Source organism: Notamacropus eugenii, chromosome 1, assembly GCF_028372415.1.
Source record: "Notamacropus eugenii isolate mMacEug1 chromosome 1, mMacEug1.pri_v2, whole genome shotgun sequence".
Taxonomy (NCBI): Eukaryota; Metazoa; Chordata; class Mammalia; order Diprotodontia; family Macropodidae; genus Notamacropus; species Notamacropus eugenii.
Window position 1 is genome coordinate 724453590 of NC_092872.1, and position 21461 is coordinate 724475050.

General features: G+C 42.6%; 1 protein-coding gene across 2 annotated transcripts in view; it reads left to right on the forward strand.

Annotated features, from left to right (window-relative positions):
- Positions 1-21461, forward strand: part of EIF2AK3 (eukaryotic translation initiation factor 2 alpha kinase 3) — a 75542-nt gene that overhangs the window by 45846 nt on the left and 8235 nt on the right. Inside the window, exons 7-15 of one of the 2 annotated variants that reach the window (XM_072636897.1) lie at positions 265-405; positions 701-823; positions 1835-2055; positions 2548-2660; positions 6913-7035; positions 10187-10336; positions 12021-12795; positions 16152-16319; positions 19288-19389. In XM_072636897.1, coding sequence (XP_072492998.1) covers positions 265-405; positions 701-823; positions 1835-2055; positions 2548-2660; positions 6913-7035; positions 10187-10336; positions 12021-12795; positions 16152-16319; positions 19288-19389 — 1916 coding nt within the window. The remainder of the gene's footprint in view (positions 1-264; positions 406-700; positions 824-1834; positions 2056-2547; positions 2661-6912; positions 7036-10186; positions 10337-12020; positions 12796-16151; positions 16320-19287; positions 19390-21461) is intronic. The other variant, XM_072636898.1, reaches the window with a different exon arrangement.

Consider the following 21461-nt stretch of genomic DNA (forward strand, 5'->3'; position numbering starts at 1 on the left):
TGATATATATCTCAGTGCCCAGAGGAGGGGAGTACAAATTTGTTTATGTTTTAGGCTGAGTTCTGATCACCAGTCAAGGTCCACAAGAAGTAGTATTTTCTTGTTTTATCAGAATAACATATTAGCCAAACGTGAGTTCTTTCTGTCCTACATTGTTTCTTTTTGAAAAGCGGATTCTGGCATGTCGTTCATGGGAGAAGAATTTAAAAAATCGCCCTCTTACACGTTGTCTGTGGGATCAGTGTCCTCTGATTTACCCTTTAGGCATGTACAGAGGTCAATTGTACCTGCAGTCTTCTGTCCGGATTTCAGAAAAGTTCCCTACGAACCCAAAGGCTTTGGAATCTGTCAGTAATGAGAACGCAATTATTCCTTTGCCCACAATCAAATGGAAGCCTTTAATTCGTAAGTAATAAAACATTTACCCTGTTGTATAGTTTTGAGACTCTCAGAAGTCCTAGTCATTAGCATCTTTGCTCTGGCTGCTTAGGCATTTTATAAATTTAAGACCTTCTCTGCATGATACTGGTTCATAAAATATGCTTTAACATGCTACTTAAAAGTCTCTTCACCATTAATAATTATGAAATATTCCAGACAAAAACTGCATCTCCCCAGCAAGAACCTATTTAGAATACTTAACTGTAAGGGAGTTTTCATTCATGTCATCACATATGATTGAGACTTTCCCCTCTTGTAGATTCTCCTTCTAGGACTCCTGTCTTGGTGGGCTCTGATGAATTTGACAAATGTCTTAGTAATGACAAGTTTTCTCACGAAGAATATAGTAATGGGGCACTTTCCATTTTACAGTATCCATATGGTAAGTGTGAATGTCCTTGGTATGAAGACATTGAGTTCTCCTCCATGATCTTTAAATAACAGAAAAAAATGAGAATTGGTAGATAATTGTCTAATTGTCATATGGTATTACTATAAGGCAGATAAAGGAGAATGCAAAGAAGTTTTGGAGGTAGAACAGTGAGAGGAGGGGATTATTTTTCCTTGAGCATAGTTTGGGCATATTTAGCATTAGTTTTTGGTTGGGATTTATCATTTTATTGATCTAGGGAGCTTCTGGGTAGAAAACAACTGCTGATGTAGATCAACAAATATCAGTAAGATCTAGTTTCTGAGGCCCCCTGAGGCATGAGAAGTTGTGTGTTCAGCATGTATTGGAGTCTGTCTCTGTGTTCTCCAGTGAGCTGCCTCAGGTTAAGGAACATCAGAGTCACAGGGGTGGAGAGATCATCAGAGCTAGTCTGTCCCCCTCCAGAAGTCCCTGACAATGGGTCTTTCTTATGCTTGTCTGGGTGTTGGAAGACACGCAGTAAAAGGGAGCCTAGCAGTGGCCCACAGGAAGAACATGGGCTTGATTTTCTGTTAGAGATTATAGCCTGGTGAGAAGTTAGAAAGATAGTGAGCTGCTAGGGCATGAAAATAGTTGCTTTTCTTCACTAAAAAGGAAAGTGTTCTGTGTTAATTATTGTAGGATATTATGTGTTGATGTGTTGATGCTCTGGGATTTCATGATAGAATAATGTGCAAGTTACTTATCAATGAGGGAAACTTCAGGGGAGGCCCATCTTTGGCAAAATCTTAAATGAACCAAATAGGGAATGAACTGGACAGTTTTTGTTTATTTAGACCTGCTGAGAAGGTACAGGGCTGAGTAGCTAGATCTTTCACTTCAATGAAATACTCAGTTGTAGATGAGTTGCTTGAAGGCAGACTCAGACAAAAAGATAAGATTAGCTCATTTCATCTTTTTTATCCCTAACTTATTGAAGGTGATATTTCAGTTAATCTTTTTGTATGAACTTCTTTTGGAAAGATAATGGCTATTATTTGCCATACTACAAGAGGGAGAGGAGCAAACGAAGCACACAGATCACTGTGAGATTTTTTGACAATATCAATTACAACAAAAATACCCGAAAAAAGGACCCTGTCCTCCTTCTGCACTGGTGGAAAGAAATCGTTGCGACCATTCTGTTTTGCATCATAGCGACAACTTTTATTGTGCGCCGACTGTTCCACCCAACTCCTCATAGAGTAAGTAATTTTAATGAGATTAATTTGAAAGGTTTTTAGAAACAGGAAACCTATACAGATTTCCTTTACCCCTCCTTTTCATATTCACTTTAATGTCATAGAATTTTAGATCTTATGCTAAAGACAACGAAAACCAGAGCCGGTACTTACTTGGTTTTTATGTCGTTGGAAGCATTTCTCTTCATTGACAGCACAGAATGATTTTTTGAGCATTAGTGACACTAGATGTGCTACATCTGGCCCTATGTAATTAACATTTTTATTGTATTGACCTGGCCCTCTAATGAGTAGTGAATCTCTCTCCAAGTTATTTGCTTACCTTTATTTTTGTGAGGAGTATTTTGTAGCTATATAAGTCTTATGTATGTCTTAGTAGGTTGACTCTCATGTATTTCATAGTTTTTTTGGATGGTATTTCTTTTTATTGTTGATTATTAAGTACTGTATAGAAATGCTAATGGGGCAACTCTCTTTTTTTCTCATCGATATCAGCAAAGGAAAGAATCTGAAACTCAGTGTCAGACTGATAGTAAATATGACTCCATAAGTGGTGAGGGTAGTGACGGCAGCTGGGCTGACTCCAAGTCCTCTGGATATATATCAAGGTAAGAGACCAGCATCATAATCTTAAAGATACATGTTTTTCCTATATGATGAGTGTCCATTATATCTGAGTAGAAATGATAATGAAACCTAGCATAACTTGTTAACTTCTGTGCTTCATTATCAAATACTTAAATTTGTTATCTGCTTTTGCTAGAAGATTATTGAGCAGCTTTAACTTGTTGTTTGGAATATAATGTTTATCCTCCCATGCTGCTTAATCTTTTAAGTACTATTTATTTTTCTGCATGTTGCATATAGGAAATAAGACATGAGAAAATGAGAAGACTTTGACAGATGGGAATTGAACACTTGGCACAGTAGACAGGTGGGGGGAGAAAACTGCATCCAGTGTCATAGCACCTTAGAGAGTGAGTATGCAGTTGAACTCTTTCATTTCTCACACAGAGGACCTGAGGGATGCACAGGTAGGAAGTAGCAGAGTTTGGGCCTGACCCTGGGCCCCCCTGATGCAATAGCCGGGGTTCTTTCTACTACCCAGCTTGTCCCCTAACAAAGGAAACAGAGTAAACACCTTTACAGAAGGTGGGGAAGTTACATTCAGAGGAAGGTGCACTGACTCTGTGGCTCCTGGGTTTGTCATTCAACCTTTGATTTGGGGAAGTTAAAGGAGGTAGTGAAAACATGGATAATTGGAATTCTCAGAAAAAGCCAGCTTGGTTGCTGGGTGCCACCCAGTCAGACAGTGAACTGCTCTCTTTGCCCATCCCTTCATCATCTCATTGCTTCTTAGCATTTGGAATAGAGAAGGATACACAGAAGCTGGAAGTCCTGCCACCTTCATATTTCTGGTAGACAGTTCTGAGGGATGGAAGTTACAATTAACATCTAAAATGAGACACACGGTCCCTACACATTCCAAGTCTGGAAAGGCAGATTGGAGCATAGCTGCAAAAGACTTTGTAGTTTCTACTTTATTCTCGAGATAGGGAGCCCCTGAGAGTACTGGAGCAGAGGGTAGCTTGTGTTTTAGGAAGATTATGTTGGCAGCTGACTGGAAATGGAGATGGAGAGGCTGGAAGTGGGAAAAGAGTTTGGAGGATGTAGTAGTAGTTGAGGCAGGAGCTGATAGAGGTCTGGATGAGTGTGATGTGGGGGTTTTGGTGGACTACAGTATGAATCAGCAGTCTTAATACCTAATACAACCCATGACTACATTAAGAAGGGCCTTCATTGCTGGGAATAGAGAGGTGAGAGTCCTACTGTATTCTGCCCTTATTGGACCTCACCTGGAATCATGTATTTGGTTCTGGACCAGGACATCTGTACCCAAAGGAGGGCGATCAGCGTGGTGAAGGGCTTTGATTCAGTGAAGCAGGAAGATAGCATAGGGAAGAGAAGGCTTTGGGGGAGGGGATGATAGCTGTGCTCAAGTATTTCCAAGGCTCTCCTATGGAAGGGGGAATCGAACTTGTTCTCTTTGACCCCAGAAGTTGAAAAGAGGCCATTTGAGGCTGGACATCAAGAAAAGCTTCCTGACAGGTAGAGCTCTCCCAGAGTGGAACAGGCCACCATTGGAGGTAACAGCTCCTTCCTCTGAATGTAACTTCACCTTTTTCTATAAAGATATTTATTCTTTTTCCTTCATTAGGGGACAACCTGGATAGTGGAGACAACCCTGACTGTTGCATCAGGAAGCCCAACTTCAGGCTCAAACTCTACTACTTCCTACCTGTCCATCCCTCAGGTTCTCTGTGTGAGAAATGAAAGGGTTTGACTGCATACTCGCTTTCTAAGGTGCTCTGAGCCCGGATGTAGTTTTCTTCCCCCCCTTTAAGTGTTCAATTTCCATCTGTCAAAGTCCTCTCATTTTCTCACTTATTTCCTGCACGCAACATCCAGAAAAATGAATAGTTCTTACAGGTTTTCAAAAGGGAGAGCCCTTTGGAGATCTACAGGCAGAGGTTGGATGACTGCTTGTCAGGTATATTATAATGGTCCTTTTGTGTATGGGTTGGACTAGAAGAGACCGCTGATGTTCCTTCCAACTCTGTTTCTGTGATTCTGTGGCTAAGTCTGAGATTGGGAACCTGTATCGACTGGAATGATGGTGATGTTTTCAAGAGAAATAGGAAGTGTGGAGGAGGGAAGGGATCTGGGCAAGAGATAGTGAGCTTCTTTTTGGAGGTGAGGAGTTTGTCATGCCTATGGGAAATATAGGTGATGATGTATAGCAGATAAGGAGTGACACAGGTCTGAAACTCAGGATAATCCAGTCTGAGACTGGATGTATACAGTTGAAAGTCATCTGTGTAGAGGTGATGATGGCACCATGAGAGCTGATGGCAGAGAAGGCCTAGGAGAGAGCACTGGGGAGCACTGCACTAAGGGGCAGGAGACAGAAGATGATCCAGTAAAAGAGACTGAGGCAGACAATTAACAGGTGAGCCCAGAGTGATCAGCAGAGCCAAAAGTCATGCAGAGAAAGATCCAGGAGCATCATGACTCAGTCACTGAGAAAAGGCCTTTAGATTTGAGAACAGTTGAGCTCATTGGTAAACTTTTCTTGCATCTGGTCTTTGGTGAAGATGTGATTCTGAAATAGACCCTCAGTCAAGCAGTCATCAAATAAAAGGCTAGGGAAACGAGGGGTCTGAATGAGCAACTCTGGAATAACTGAATGTTCGTTAGTGGGTTGGGAATAGGCTGGTTTGCAGCATGTGGGCCTTTGTAACAGTTATAATCCCTTTAAGTAAAAGGTGATAATTATCTGTTTTTAAAAGGTGAACAATGTCTGCATGGTGGGCTGTCTTTCATATTGCGACCTCCATTAGCAAGACAATGACTGAATGTTGTTTTTTCAGGGATAGGGATGGATTTGTACGGAGGCACACATCTCTTTCATCTGTCCCTTTGTGGCCAGGGACTCACATTTTGAGTTTAACTAGTTATATTGAGGGATGCAAATGATGTTTGCTCTATATGCTCATAGGAGGTTGAATCTATTATTTATCTTCATCAAGACCAAGCTCTAGTCAACTGAATTAACTAGTTGAGTTGTCGTGTAAAGGTTGTAGATGAGAGAATCCTGAGACTTGGAGGAGACTTCAGAGGACATGTTGTCCAGTGCTCTCCCACCATATGCAATAATCCCATTTGGCAGTGTTGAGAAGGACTGGTAATTAGAAAACTCATCAGCTAAAAATAATTCTGATATAATGGAATGAAATCCAGTTTGGGTCTATGTACCAAGACAAAGAAGGAGACAACTCTCCTGACAAACTTATCTGGTGTAAAGCAGCAGTGAGAGTAGGCAGCACAAGAGTGTAGTTGAGTGGCTGATGGGACGGAAGGGCACAGATGAAGATTACTGGACATTACTAGAAGGGGAGATTATTCCCAGTGAAGTAGAAGCTTGTTTTTAGATTCCCAAAGAAGATAGAAAAGCATTTGCTTTGCAGAGAGACAATGAAGGGCATTGGACAACTAGGATGTGTGTTTTTGTAGCTTTGAAATTCAGATAGTAATGGCGGCCCACGTTGATGTCACGTTTCATCATTTTTATATATGTATATAGTGCTTCATCACACAGATCACTCTCTGTCTGTGGATCCTTGGTCAAGTAACTTAACATTTTGTTTCCTCATCTGTGAGATGAATCTCTTTTGTGCTTAATAGCAACAATCTTCCTGACCAAAGTTGATTTAAAGTTTTTAATATGGAAGGCAACTAGGGAATGTAAAACTTAGTCATGATGACAATCCTTGATCCTCTTCATCATCACATGGAGGTGACCCTAGGTTTCTAAAGGATGAGCCAGCAGAGGGCAGGCTTGTGGCAGGGACCCCAGAAACCTCAAAGTTTGAACTCAGTGATGAACCACACTTGTTCCGGGAACAACTTCAAGGTGGAGAGCTTATCGCTGCCAGCCACAGCAGCTCTCTAGGACTGTCTCCATTCTAGAGAGGTTGCGATCTGCATTGGTGGATCAGTGAATTTACAGTGAAATTACTGATTCTTGAAGTATTGGAGGTAAAGAAAGATAACTAGTCTAGCTTTGTCTTTCATGTGTGAGGTTTGAGTGAATTAAGTATACCAAAATGATAGCTGTGTATGTCTGTGTGGATAAGAGAAACATGATTGGGAAGTAGGAAGGATCACATGGAGTGGCGGGCATGATGAGATCCCTTCAGCTTTTAGGCTCTTGGGGGTTGTTCCCTGAGGATGTAGACTTGAACTCTTTGTTCCTGAATTTCTGCTATTTAGAACATGTTGTTAAAATTTCCTTTTCAGATACCTAACAGATTTCGAACCAATCCAGTGTATGGGGCGAGGAGGGTTTGGAGTGGTCTTTGAAGCTAGAAACAAAGTTGATGATTGTAATTATGCCATCAAAAGAATTCGGCTCCCCAACAGGTAACGGATATTGACTTTATACTGAAGTATGCAGCTCATTCTTTGTGATAAAACCTTCCTGAGGTACTGTCAGACTTCCGGGAAGACAACCAAGCGTTCTTATTTGAGGCTAGTAATCTGCTGTCATTAGTTATTTATTGAACTCTTTTAATAAGCCAAGTACTTCGAAAACAAAGAAATTAAAAAATTAAAAAAAAAAAACCAGAAAGAAAAATAAGCCAAGTACTGGAAAGATATGTAGAAAATGGGCATTATTATCCAGAAACCAGTATTAGAAGAAATTGCCACCAAGAAACCAACATTTGCTGCATTGTCATCCTTCTGGGTCACTCTGATACTCACCTCTCTGGATATGCCCCCTCCCTGGATTATGTCTTAGCATTCTCTCCTTGTCACACTGTTCCTTCTCAGCCTGCTTTGCTATGTCTTCATCCGTGTCCTTTCTGTTAACTGGGTTTGGCCCCCAGGGTTCCATCCTCAGCCTCTTCTCTTTTCTCTTTGTGCTTTCTCACCATCTCCCGTGGGTTTAATTATCATCTCTATGCAGATGATTCCTACATCTATTTATACAGCCCAATTCTCTCCCTCAGTCCCACATTACCAGCTGCCTTTTAGACATTTCAGGCTTGGTGACTCCCAGAGATCTCTAACTCAACATGGTTGTTCTTCAAAATATCCTCACTTCCAAGGCCACCTCCGTCCTTCTGCTAACCCAGCTTTATACCCTTAGTGTCACTTTCAGCTCCTACCCCTCACTTGCCCCATCCATCCAGTCAGTGACCAGATCTTGCTTTTTCTACCTCCACAGCATCTCTTTGTCTCAATCCCCATCTCACTCAATCACACACACACAACCACCATCCTACTTCAGTTCCTCCTTATCTCTGGACCTCTCCCGTATCAGCCTTCTCATTGATCTACTTGACTCAAGTCTCTGCTCCAACCCAGTCCATTTTCCATATAATTGCCTATGTGATTTTCCTAAAGCAAGGGTCTGACCATGTCCTTCCCCTACCCAGCAAACTCCTGTTACCTACAGAACTAAATATAATCTCCTCCATTTGGCATGTGGAGCTTGGCACTGCCTGCCCTGCCAGAGTTTGTACACATAACCTCTCTTCCAGCCTCTACAGTTCTGCCTATTGGCCTTTTTGCTGTTTTTCATACACACTGCTTCAGCTCCTACCTCCATGCCTTTGTATTTGCTCTCCTCCACACCCTGAATGCTCTGTCCTTTCGAAAACCAGATCTCCATGTCATGCCCCAGTCTGTCCCTTGAGATTTATCTCCATATTGCCTATTTAGCATATTGAGTTTGATATCACCAAGACGTTTTAAACTCAGCGTGTCTAAAACTGAACTCATCATTTTATTCCAGACTTCTCTATTTCTGTCAAAAGCACCATCATCCTTCCAGTGTCTCTGGTCCATAATTTAACATTAGTCTCTCATCCTCTCTCTCACTCATCCTGCATATCCACTCAGTTCCCCAGTCTTGCCCTTTCTACCTCCACAGTTTCTCAACCATCCAAGCCCTTCTTCCTACTCACACAGCTTCCACCTTAGCTCAGATCCTCATCACTCTTCACTTGGGTTATTGTGTCCTGAGTGGTTCAGGGGTGCAGTCTCTCCTCTACACTGCCTCCAAAGTTGTTTTCCTCAAGTGTAGCTGTGACCGTGTGACTTTCCCACTCTGTCAACTCCAGTGGCTTCTTGTTACCTTTAGAATAAAGTGTATATTCTTCTGTGTAACCTTTAAAGGCCTACAGAGCCTGACCCCACTCCCCTTTCCAGCTTCACTGGACATTATCCCGCTCTGCACTCTGTGATCCAGCTCCACCAGCTTTCTTTCTGGTCTTTAGGGCTCACCACACCACATCTCTTATCTCCTTTCCTTTTCATTGACTTCCCCTGTGCCTAACATGCATGGCTTCCTTAACTGTAACTCCTAGAGCTCCTCTGTTCCTTTAAAATGCACCTCAAGTATCATCCAAACCAACAAACATGAAACACCTACTAGTGCCACACACTGTGCTAAGCACAGTTAAAAAAAAAAAGATGGTGCCTGCCCTCAATGAGCTTACAATCTAATGGGGAAGACAACCTGGAAAAGGAGGCAGGAAAGCAGAGGGACGGGATGCCAGAGTGTGTCTTGTTCTGGGGAGCTGACACCAGGCAGGGCAGCAGATGACAAAAGAAGGCTTTGGGAGGAGTTGGGACTCTCCCTCCAGCCCCAGTTGAAGGGAAGAGGAGGCTGAGGGAGGCCATGCCAGTCAGGGCTAGAGTTAGCAGCGCAGTAGTGACTTTAGAAGTGATGAGCTCATCCTGGGTGGGGCATCTTGTTCTATGAGTTCAAACCAGGTAGGGCAGCGGAAACAGATGGAATGAGCTTTTTAACCATTATCTGCTTGAAATATTCCCACCAACTGCTAGTTCCCTCCCTCCTAGACTACTTTGTATTTGACTGCTTTGTATGTGTATTAACTTTTATTTATTCTGTATATGTGATATGTTTTTATATATAGCCTTTATATGGCACATAGTTATACACATACATGTATACATATAAACTTCTTAGCTGTGTGGCCTTGGGCAAGTCACGTAACCTCTATTTGCCATTGGAGAAGGAAATGGCAAACCACTCTAGTATCTTTGCAAAGCCCCATGTTCAGAGGTTCACAGGGTCAAGAAGATTTGGACACAACTGACCAACAACAGGTACTTAATAAAAATTGGTTGATTGATTAAGGGGATTAAGCAAGAATTTAAAATTTGTAAAGAATTATTCTAAAAACCTAGCCTAGTGATTGACCTCAAGTAAGTTCTTGGCAGATATTGATTTGCTGAATGAATAAATAACTGTTAAAAAAAACCCAACTGTTTTGATTGAGGAATTGTTTCCCTGACACCTGACATGGGCCCCTGTGAAAGAAAGAACCTGTCTTTTTTTCTTAAGACTTGCAGTATGGAAAAAAAAAAAAAGACTTGCAGTATGAAACAAAGAAGCTAGGATTACTTAATTTTATACCCCTGCGTGAATTATTGTCTTTCTAATTGGAAACTAAGGCAGGGTGGTAATTTAGAAAATCTTTTTTGTTTATTGTGAATTTGTCAGAATGAACAATCCAGTGCTTTACATCTTTAATGACAGGGAATTGGCCCGGGAGAAGGTGATGCGAGAAGTGAAGGCGTTAGCCAAGCTTGAACATCCAGGAATTGTGAGATATTTCAATGCTTGGTTGGAAGCACCACCAGAAAAATGGCAGGAGAAGATGGACGAGCTTTGGCTGAAAGATGAAAGGTGACTTCCGTGCTCATGTTCTTTTCTTGGAAGGCTTTTACTTTGTTTGAAGGCTTTCTGTGTCTTAGGGGAAAATTTTAAAAATTGAAAGAATAGCCCTTTGCTCTTAGTGATCAGGTTTCTTAACTTTTGCTGGCCACTTGTCAGCCAAATCTTTTTGTAATTAACAAAAAAAAAAAACATTGATATTTGTTGTTTTTAGATCACCTTTATTTCCTGAATATATCCTATACCCCTCCATTACCTAGTGAGCCACTCCTTGTGACACAGAATGAAAAATAAAGAAAAAGACAATGCAGTGCAACAAATCTAACTAGTGTATTGATCCTGTCTAGAAATTTACTCCATATTTTGTGCCTATAGGCCCCCACCTCTGTGTGTGTGTGTGTGTGTGTGTGTGTGTACACATACATACATACAGGCACATATATACACACATGTTTGTTTTTTTATTTACTTTTGAGAACAATTCTTTTCCTTAGAAAATGTGTCTCTGAAATTTAGCTCAATGAGAAGCTTGCAAATGCTGTTTCTCAAGTATAAAGCATTCTGTGGACTGCTTTAATTCCCTTTGTTCACATATTATCTTTTTTTGTATGCTTTCTTTTTGGAAATTAACAGTGCTTTAAAAGTCTCCTGTCTTAGACACTTTTGGACTGCACATTTTAAAACTGCAACCTAGCAGGCATCTTAAATAAATGAAATCTTAACAAGGAATTAGCTCTGCCCTCCTCTAACATGTGATCAAATGAATTGGCCAATTTTATTTGTACAAAATATGCTTTAATGGATTTACTGCTGGCTTTAATATGGATTCATTCTTTCCATGCTTGAGTGAAAAGGGAGTCCACTAGCCTCAGGAAGGGATCATGGTAGTAGAGCTATAGTGAATAATGCAAAAGAAAAAATCTGGGATAAGGTCAACAAAACAAATATGAATTGTAAGGGAGGGAAATTTCTGGAATAAGAAGGGTGGCCTAACTTCAGATTATGTCCGCCAGCCCCTTCTCAGTGGGATGAGGATAAATTCCCCACTCTCTTAGAGCACTGCTCTACTGGTTTTAGTTTTGCGTGCTTTCTTTGGAAGTAGCCCCATAGAAAGAGTATAGGCCTGCTGAAATATGTATATCTCCTCCCTGCTCCCTCCATTACCATTTGAAACATTTCAGAGGCTTTGAGAATTAGGCTGGCAAGTGGCTAAATACACATTTAACAAAATGGAGAGGGAAGACAGAAAAGCCAGCAATGGACCAGTTCAGGGCTTTTTTTGGCTATATTGTTACAGAAGATGTGACACTGTTCTGGCACAATCTAAAGTGGACAGATAATTGCTGAGCTTGGCCCTTGGACCCAGACATGAGGTTCCCCAAGATGGTTTTCAGCTTAAAAAAAAAAAATAACCTTCCTCCTGTGGCATGACAGCTCCTGATGGTTCCTTTTGAGAGCGTAGACAAAGAACAACCTTTTAAGTTGACTTGTCCAAATGGATTAGCAATATGAAACTCACTATTTTATGCCACTGCCTTTCATTTAAAAATCTTTTCTGTTAGTATCAAATGGTTTAATATATGACTGGTTGTCAGGATACTCTGTGCATAGTGAATCACTAATGCATTATACAAAGGGTGAAAATAAAAGGAACCTTAACCACAGAACAATCTCTCCTGCCTTTATTATCTTACAGCACTGACTGGCCTCTCAGCTCTCCGAGTCCGATGGATGCACCATCAGTTAAAATACGCAGAATGGATCCATTCTCCACAAAGGAACATATTGAAATCATTGCACCTTCCCCTCAGAGGAGGAGGTCATTCTCTGTAGAGGTTTCTTACGGCCAGGAGAGTTCTGAGAGTCATTTCTCTCCCCTGGAGTTTTCTGTTACTAGCAATGGGGATGTGAGTGGCTCAGGAGACCCAGTGGGGAACCTGCAGGACAGCTGCCTCACAGACTGTGGTGTCGAAGATGACACTATGGATGGGAATGAAGATGGCCATTCCTTTGAACTCTGTCCTTCCAAAGGTCTTCCCTACCGAAGGTCCAGGGAGAGGACCTCCTCTTCCATCGTGTTTGAAGACTCTGGCTGCGACAATACCCCCAGTAAGGACCTCAGACCTGTGGCCTTACACAATGGCAGCCAGTGTGCACGCAAACTCTCTGGGCTCCAACAGTCCGACTGGAAATTTCCTTCTGGAAGCCCTTTGTCCATCTCTCCTCCAAGACCAACAACCTTAAGTTTGGACCTCACTAAAAACACTGCGGAAAAATTCCAGCCAAGCTCCCCCAAGGTGTATCTTTATATTCAGATGCAGCTTTGCAGGAAGGAGAATCTCAAGGATTGGATGAACCGAAGGTGTGCCCTGGAGGAGAGAGAGAGGGCCGTGTGTCTGCACATCTTCCTGCAGATAGCAGAGGCTGTGGAGTTTCTGCACAGTAAAGGACTTATGCATAGAGACCTCAAGGTGTGTATTCCTCAGGGTGTCTGCCAGGTGGGTTTGAGGCCTTCCTCTTCTTGGGTCATTTCCAGAAAGTTTGGCCCCAGAAACAAGAAGCCTGGGGGGAACCTCCATCCATTTGTGAGGGGCAGGATGATGAAGAATGTCACTATCTATCTCCAAAGGGCTGTGATTCTACTCCAGATAGATATGCTATCTTGTGGAATTGCATGAGAAATTTCATGCGATTTTGGATCCTTTCCAAAAGACATTGCTTTTTCTCAGGGCTAAGAATGTTGACCAGCCCATCTGATGAGTAAATTCTTCCCTGTCCTCAGATGCTTGCTATGACCTTTGTACTTGGCGCTGATCATTAGCACCTCTGCTGCCAGGTCAGGAAGGAAGGATGTGGACATGGAATCCGTTTCTTTATTTATAATTGTCTGTAGCAGTGGCCGAAGAAGAGAGCCCTGCAGAACTTTCTGATGACTTTATGCTTCCTTTTCAGAAAGATTAAGTTACCCTCCAGTTAAACCTGATTTAATCATGTGCTTCAGTCTTAGGCACCGTTAATGATGAGAGCACAGGACCCGCTGCCTTAATGGGCCTGCTCTTTTCATCATTACTAGTTGTAAGAATTATTACTTCTTCTTTATTATAATGAAATTGTAATTTCATTATTACTAGTTGTAAGAATAGTTACAGATGTGTACGTAGCATTTTAGGTTTACAGAGTGCTTAAGCTGCATCATGTCATTAGGCCCTCACAACCTCTCCCTGCCCATGACGTCTCCATTTCACAGATGGGGAAAATGAGGATCAGGGAGGTTGCATGACTTGTCCATGACCACATAGCTGGAGAGTGTCAGAAGTGGCACTCTCTTCTGTGTGAGTGTCTGTATTTTAATTCAGCATGTATTTCTCACACACCTACGAAATCCTTGATAATGCCAGGGTTCCCTGACACGTTTTACTCTCTCTAAACTGCTTTGTTCCACATGATCCATGGCTGTGTTTGATAGGCATGTCTGGTCAGTTATCAAAATAACATTTTTTAAATTTAAACTTCTTAAAACCATTTTTGTAAGTTCTAACTTGCTTGAATTTTTAGCTTGTTTTCTAATCTTACAGATTTTTGTTCCATGGGCAGAGATCAGTGTATGGGCTAGAATTAGCGACTGACCACTGGTTCTCGGCTTTTGCTGCTTCCCATTTCTCATGATGCTTTTTGGCATTCCCCCATGAAGAACTAAACCTCATTTCTCAAGAGGCAGCATGGGATAGTAGTTAGGGAGGCAGCCTCAGCATCAGAAAAATGGGTCATCCTTTCCTTTTTAAAGGAATTCCCTTCAGCATACATTTATTTAACTTCTCTTATGGCATAGCTTGTGGATGGAGTTAGGGTGGCAGTCAGGACACCTACCTCTGACACTAACTGTATGACCCTGCTCCAGTTACTTAGCCTGGAGATAACCTGGGCAATGCTGAGGACTTGCCTACTTAGTCATTATGTTCCATATGCTTAAGAAGTTCTGAAAAAAAATCATAAAATTACATGTGTAATTAGATGCATTGTCCACCTACAACAACAATAATGATAATCAAGTTTAAGGAACAGGTGATCTAGCCATTCTAATTGCATGTAGAAAACTAAGACATACCTGTGGTTGGCTTTGACATTCCTTAGCTGTATGAGTCATGGAATTTAAGAGCTGCAAGGAAGCTGAGACAATAATTCCACTTCCTTCATTTTATAGATGAGATAACTGAAGCCAAGAATTTTTACTTTTTATCTTGGGATGAATCCTTAACATATATATATATTTTTTTTTTGGTCAAAGCTGGATCTCTCTGGACAGTTTAAGAATTTGGCAGGGGCAGTTAGGTAGCTGTTTGGGTAGAGGTTGTGGTGATAGGCCAATAGTAATCAGGAGTCACTGCCTAGCACTGAAGGTCAGGGGCCACCCAATGGATTTGTTGGGTTGGAAGGGAAAAGACCAAGGGAGGAGAGAAAGACATCTTCCACTTCCGAGAATAGTAACTCTCTGGCTACACAAATAACTGCTTATTGCTTGGGTAGAAAGAGCGAGTTGCTGCTATAAATGCATTTTCCATAATCAGGGAAGGTAGTAAGGGAAGTTTCATCAAATAATAGCATTACTGTTCTGTTTTACTATTATTCAGGGAGACTTGCACCTGACTCTAGTTAGGCAAAATGAAGGTGACCTGAATGCATTGATTGATCCCCTCAATAGTATCATGTTTGAGATGTTGCCTTCTTACTGACATATTGCAGAATTCCACGAAAAGAGTGAATGAGATCTTTCCCATTGTGTTTGTTTTCTAGAAATCAGCCTATCCTTCCTGGAAGTGAATCTGTGGAAAGGGACCTTTGTGTTTCTTGGAGTCCATTTTCATTCCTTTATGAAAGAGTTTCTAGGGTTTGAGAAAAGAAAGCGCAGCAGAGTCCTTGTATCTTTAGTTGAGAAAACTCTGCGTTCTGATATATTGAGTTCAATAATAGAGCCTACTATGTGCCAGGGACTCTGCTAGGCACTAGGGATAGAAAAACAGTCCCCAGCTATACAGTCGGAACAAGGGGTCTCTCGCACCCTGACTCTGGCCATTCTAGTTGGTGTTCTTTGTGCTTGCCTTTTGGCCAAGTTAAGAACACTTCTGCGGCAGAACAGTAGTGGTAAGAGAAATGATGACCTTGTAGCCTCAGTCTTGCTGCTTGTTAGCTGCTTTGGTGCCCAGGTTGGGGAAGGGGAAACTTGAAGTAATGGTAAGTTACGTGGATTTTGTCATTCTCTGCTTGGGAATAGATCTGCAAAAGGACCGTTATTGATTGGGGTGTTTGGATACTGGGAAGCTGCTCAAGCGCCATCATAAACTGATTGATTTCCTTTCTGAATACTTCAGGGACTTCTCAAGATAGATTTTGTTGCTATTTTAACTTATGTATTTACAGAGAAAGTGAGAGAGAAAAGGCAGGAAGGAGCAGAATAGTACACATGGTTCAAAGGGCAGCATAGCTAAGTTCAGATAGTATCATTGGAAGGTTGGCCTCTAGGTGATCAATTTTCTGGCCACAGCAAACTCAAGGAGACTGTCTACGAATGAGGTTAAGGGATCATGCTTTCCCTCAGTAGGAATACACAAGGTAGAAGGACTCCACATCTATTCACAGGTGTTTTGAAGTATGAGATTAATTGAGCATCATTGAATGTTATCTTTTTATGGGCAGGCCACCTTCAAAACCACCATGGTTGAGAGTGAGCTGTGCCTTGGATCAAGTTCTCTCTTCTTTCCAGTAATCTTTCTGGATGTTAATTTTCCATTATTTCCCTCTCTCCTCACTCCCTCATCTGCTGTTTTCTCAGCCTTCTAATATCTTCTTTACAATGGATGATGTGGTAAAGGTTGGCGACTTTGGGCTGGTGACTGCCATGGACCAGGATGAGGAGGAACAAACGGTTCTGACCCCAATGCCCGATTATGCCAGGCATACTGGACAAGTAGGCACCAAACTTTACATGAGCCCAGAGCAGGTAAGATGTTTTTCCTTTGAGAACAACAACCGTAATGTAGTGTAACTGGAAAGAGCAGCATATTAAAGATTGAGAGGGAAACCTAACAGTCGCTAGCTACTGCATATCCACTCTGTAAAGTCATGAACTCCTGCTATCTGCTTATAAACGTGTGTGTAAGAGCCTTACACACTGTGTGCCCCACTTAAAAGTGAGAACTTGGTCAAAGAAAACCCCTCAGAGTTAAAGTAAAAGACAGAGATGCTTGGACTAGGTCCAGAAGGCAAAGACCTGGGCCGTGTGGACTGGGCAGGGACAGCTGCACTTCTTTCCAGCAGCTCTGTCTTGTGTTAGTGGCAGCCTGGAAACTGATCTGGGCAAGGTCTGTTGATCCGATGTAATATGGCCCTCGAGGAATTACCTGACCTAGGCCACAAGAAGAGCAAAAGACTCATTTTTATGCACTTTTTTCTTTGAAACAAGGCTTCTTGTTATGAGTGACACTGGGCTATGAAATGGCTACAAGAAGTTCATAACTCCCATTACTCAAGGGGATAGTATTGTAATGCCAGGGGCAGTCCTCTTCTCTGTCCCTAGCTATAATTCTGGGTGCCAGGAAGTAAAGCCCAGAGTCTCCTCCTGTGGGATGCTAAATGACTTCTCTTTTTCTTTTCTCTCATGCCCTTATTTTAGCTACATTATGTCAGGGAGTTATTTGACATTTTTGACCAGCCCGATGATTTCACTGGTATGGGAAACTTCCCAGGTGAGGAAAGTCCATTCATCAATGCAGGTTGGCCACTGTCTTGCATCATATATAGTCTCAGAGGCGTGGCCAGAGCCCTGAGAGGCTGCACCTCACCCAGACTCACACAGCCACCCTTTGTCAGAGACAGCCCTTGAACAGAGACCTTCACTCAACAGTCAGTCAACTAGAATTTATTAAGCATCTACTGTGTGCCAGGCACTGAGCTGGGTACTGGCTATATGAGTACAAAGAATGAAAAGTCCTGACTTCCAAAGAATTTACATTCCAATGGGTAAGACAGATGCATTCAAAGTACATACAGAATCAAACCAGATAGAGGAGTCTGAGAGAGGGGCCATTAGCACTGCAGATGAGGAAGGCTTTCTCTCCAAGGTGCTTCTAGAGCTCTGTTTTGAAGAAATGGAGCAGTTCTGTGAGGTATGAAGGTGAGGAAAGGATGCATGTTAGCCACAGGACAGCTGAGCAAAGACTTGGAGGGGGGAACAAAGGGAAGACCGTTTCGGATGGGTCTCAGAACATCGTCAGACACGTAAGAAGAGACCCACGAGAGAGACTTCTTGACTCTGAGACTGATGCTTGCCATCATTCCACACAACCTCATATGTGGGTCATTTTTGCATATATCCACAAAGCAATGAATCTCACACACATCATCCTCAGATGCCTCTTAAGGCCCACCGAATTTCTCAAGGAAGAAACCCAATGGAACTGGAAAAGGCATCCAACAGCTTTAGTCATTTAGAAGGAAAGGATCAAGAGAGAGAAGAGAGGGGAGGGGGGACAACTAGAATTGTCATATGTCACTCTAGAAAAGAGGTTTGGGGGTCACAAAGAAGCAAGGGGCCCATTTCCACGACCTTGTGCTAAAAAACTGTGGCTGCTGGTGTAAGAAATGCACCGTGGGAACCTTCAGAATGGTGGCACTATCCTCAAGCCTCCTTCTGTCACCTACTTCCTGCTTTGGTACTTACATACCCACATCCCTGCCATCCTTTGAAAACAAAGACAAAAACAAAACCTCATCATACCCTGTTGTTGTGTTTGATCATTTCAGTTGTGTCTGACTCTTCATGACCCCATTTGGGGTTTTCTTGGCAGAGATACTAAAGTGCCATATCCTTCTCCAGTTTATGTTACAGATGAGGAAACTGAGGCAAACAGGTTAAGTGACTTGCTCAGGGCCACACAGAAACACGAAGTTTCTGAGGCTAGATCTAAACTCGGGAAGATGTGTTGTTCTGATTGTCAGCCCCAAATTCTGTGCACTATGGTGCCACCTAGCTGCCTCAGGGTAGTGTTTTAACCAGGCAGTAATAGCTTGGAAGACAGTCTTCAGTGGGACAGCCCTGGGATCTGTGCTCCTCCCTGTATGGGCTCTTTAACATTTTTACCAGTGACTTGGAATGAGTGTCATGCTTGTTGGATTTGAAGGTGGCACAAAGAGGCCCTGGATAGTTGAGTGTCCTCATGATAAAGAGCTGAAGCATTAGGTCAAGCCTAATGAAATTGCAGTAAGGGTTCAGGAATTATCTGCCTGAGTAAAAGGAGGTATGTGGCTTGACAGCCATTGATTAAAAAGATCTAATGGTTTTGATGAACTCCAAGTTGACTGTGAAACGACAATGAAATTTGACAACCACCAAAGCTACTGTTATTTTAGGCTGCATTGAGGAAAAGTGAGTCCAGGACTGAGGGAGGAGGGGACCATCTCAATATGTTAAGCCCTAGCTGGACCGTGCCTGGAGGTCTGTGTTTAGTTTTGGGCTCCACATTTGAGGAAAGGCATTGATGAGCTTAAGAGGTTGCAGGAGAAAGTATATTGGATGGTGAAGAGCCTTAAGGTCATGCCAAATGAGGATTGGTTGAAAGAACTAGGGGAATTTAGAAGTTGCTAAGAGACAAATTTGGGCTTGATGTTAGGAAACACTTGCTTACAATCACTGAGCTACCTTTCTGGCAGGTTATAAAGCAGATTGGAAAGTTCCTGAGGCTCCTCCCCGTTCTGAGCTTCTGAGAGGCTGCATGACCGGGGGAGAACGTACTTGGAGGGTTTTTAGCTTCTAGCCACATGATTGACAGGATTCTTATATTCTTAATGAACTGTCCTTGCTGCCAAGAGGTAACTAGATATGCCACAATGTTATTTGATGCCTTTTTATTCACCGATTTCCTCATTGATACTGTTTATTTCACTAATTCCCATCTCATGTTGAATTTCAGATTTATGGGAATACTTATTCCCATAAAGTGGACATCTTTTCTTTGGGCCTGATCCTGTTTGAACTGCTCTACCCATTCAGCACTCAGATGGAGAGGGTCAAGGTGAGTATTTCTTTTAAAAAGACTGAAATGAAAATAATGATCAAAGATAGAAGGATAAAGTTAAAGGAAAGACTTAAAGTAACAAGGTAATCGACTTTAGAAATGAAACATGACATAAAGGAGGGCAGTCATGTGAAGGATGAGATTTACCCTGGGAGAGTTGTAATGGTCGTCGTTAGAATTATTTACACAAATTGTGTTCAATTTCAGTTAAATCTTTTGCCTCTAAATTATGACTAGTTGGATTATTATTTTGCTTATTCTTCCTATAACTTACCAATTTGCTGAATACATACTGTGCGTGCACTAAAATGGCTGAGGGAGACAGAAATAGAAACCTTTGTCTTACCCTTTAAGAAATTTGTCATTTAGTTAAGGAAGGGAAAGGAACACATGTGAGAAAGAATAAGGACTCTAAGTGCGATGAGGAGGTCAGGAGTTGAAGGATGGATTCGGAGAGTTAGAAGAGCAGGTTATGACATTCATTCTTCAGAGCTTGATTGAGTCCCTGCTAAGTGCCAGGAACAGTGCAGGCTCTGGGGCTACCAGGACAATGAAGCCTTCTATAGTGTGTTAGTCCTTCATTGCCGAAGAAGACCTTGCCACCAGAGAAATGATGACATGACTTGCACTTGACTTTGTTTGGAGTGAGGGAGGGCAGTGCAGGTCACCAGCCTCACTTCTCCTCCAGAGCCATCTGAATCCAGTGACCAGATATTCATCAGGATGACTGGAGATGACCCAGGATGAGGCAGTTGGGGTTAAGTGACTTACCCAAGGTCACACAGCTAGTGAGTGTCAGGTGTCTGAGGTGAGATTTGAACTCAGGTCCTCCTGACTCCTGCACTGGTGCTCTATCCACTGCACCACCTAGCTGCCCCCAAAGCCTTCTGTACTTCAGAGGTGACCCCCATGTTATTGACTGGAGCGAGGGTGAGTCTTCTAGGAGCTTCAATGACCCTTTGACAGAACAGGGAGTGTATCAAGTCCCAGTTACTGCAGGATCACCCTGTGAGCTCCCCAAGAGTTTGCCTTAGTTAATGATGCCATGTAACAGAAACAAGAGGCCTGGGAGAGGGATACAGGGAGAGAGCAGCTGAAGTAGAGTGTGCATGGGAGCAAGCAAGCAGGCAGCCAGATATGGTTGCATCCTCAAGGGCAGCAGGAGGACATGGGGCTTCATGCCCCAACTAGAGAAGGCTCCTGAGCAGGGGCTACACATGAGAAAAATGATGTGTGCCTTTCTTTCCTGAGTATGGAGCATGGTGGGCACTGGTCAGCCTGCATGGAGGTCTCTGTTAGTTTGGCTGAACTGCTTTTTTCCTCATTCTTTGTTCCAAGGGATGGTTTTCTGGAGAGGGGAAGGTGTGGGGGGAGGGAAGAGAACTGGATTCAGAAAGGAAAGGGCTGCAAAACCAAGTGGCAATAAGTGGCTCTAAAGGATTCAGCCCCAAGGCCTAAAACAAAAGTCATGTTTTCAAAACAAAATTAATTCACTCCTAGCAGTGATTCTGTCACAACTAGCCATGACCCTTAGTCTTTGTGTTGTCACCCCCTTCTAAGTGTTCCCAGAGAGCTTGGGCAGGAAGTGAAGATGTCCCTGGTGACCATCGCCTCGGTGGAGCTGGGGATCACTTGCTGGTCGCCAAGGTAGTCTCTCCCCCGCATAGGCCTCCTCACCAGTGAGCCCCTCTTGTGCCTTTACTACCCAATCAGGAGGCGGGAGGCACATCTCTTTCTAAATTTCTTGGAATATTTCTGCTGCATTTTGAGATGAATGGTGGTTGAAAATGAAGACATCTCACCTCAGGCAGCCTTCTGAGCCTCCTCTCACTTATAATCCTGGCTACAATGGCTTCATTCACTGCCTAAGTAATTTGGTGTCATGAGTTTGATCTCCTTCCTCTTTCATCTCCTTTCCTACCTGTCTTCACCGCCTTCACTTAAAGAGACCACATCCCCCCGATCATCATCAGACCTTGATTTGGCCGGGCAGCACCCCAGTTCCGCTTTCATCTGGCTCTGGCATGTTGGCCTTAGTGAGATCAGATTTCTCTGACAGCAGAATGTGC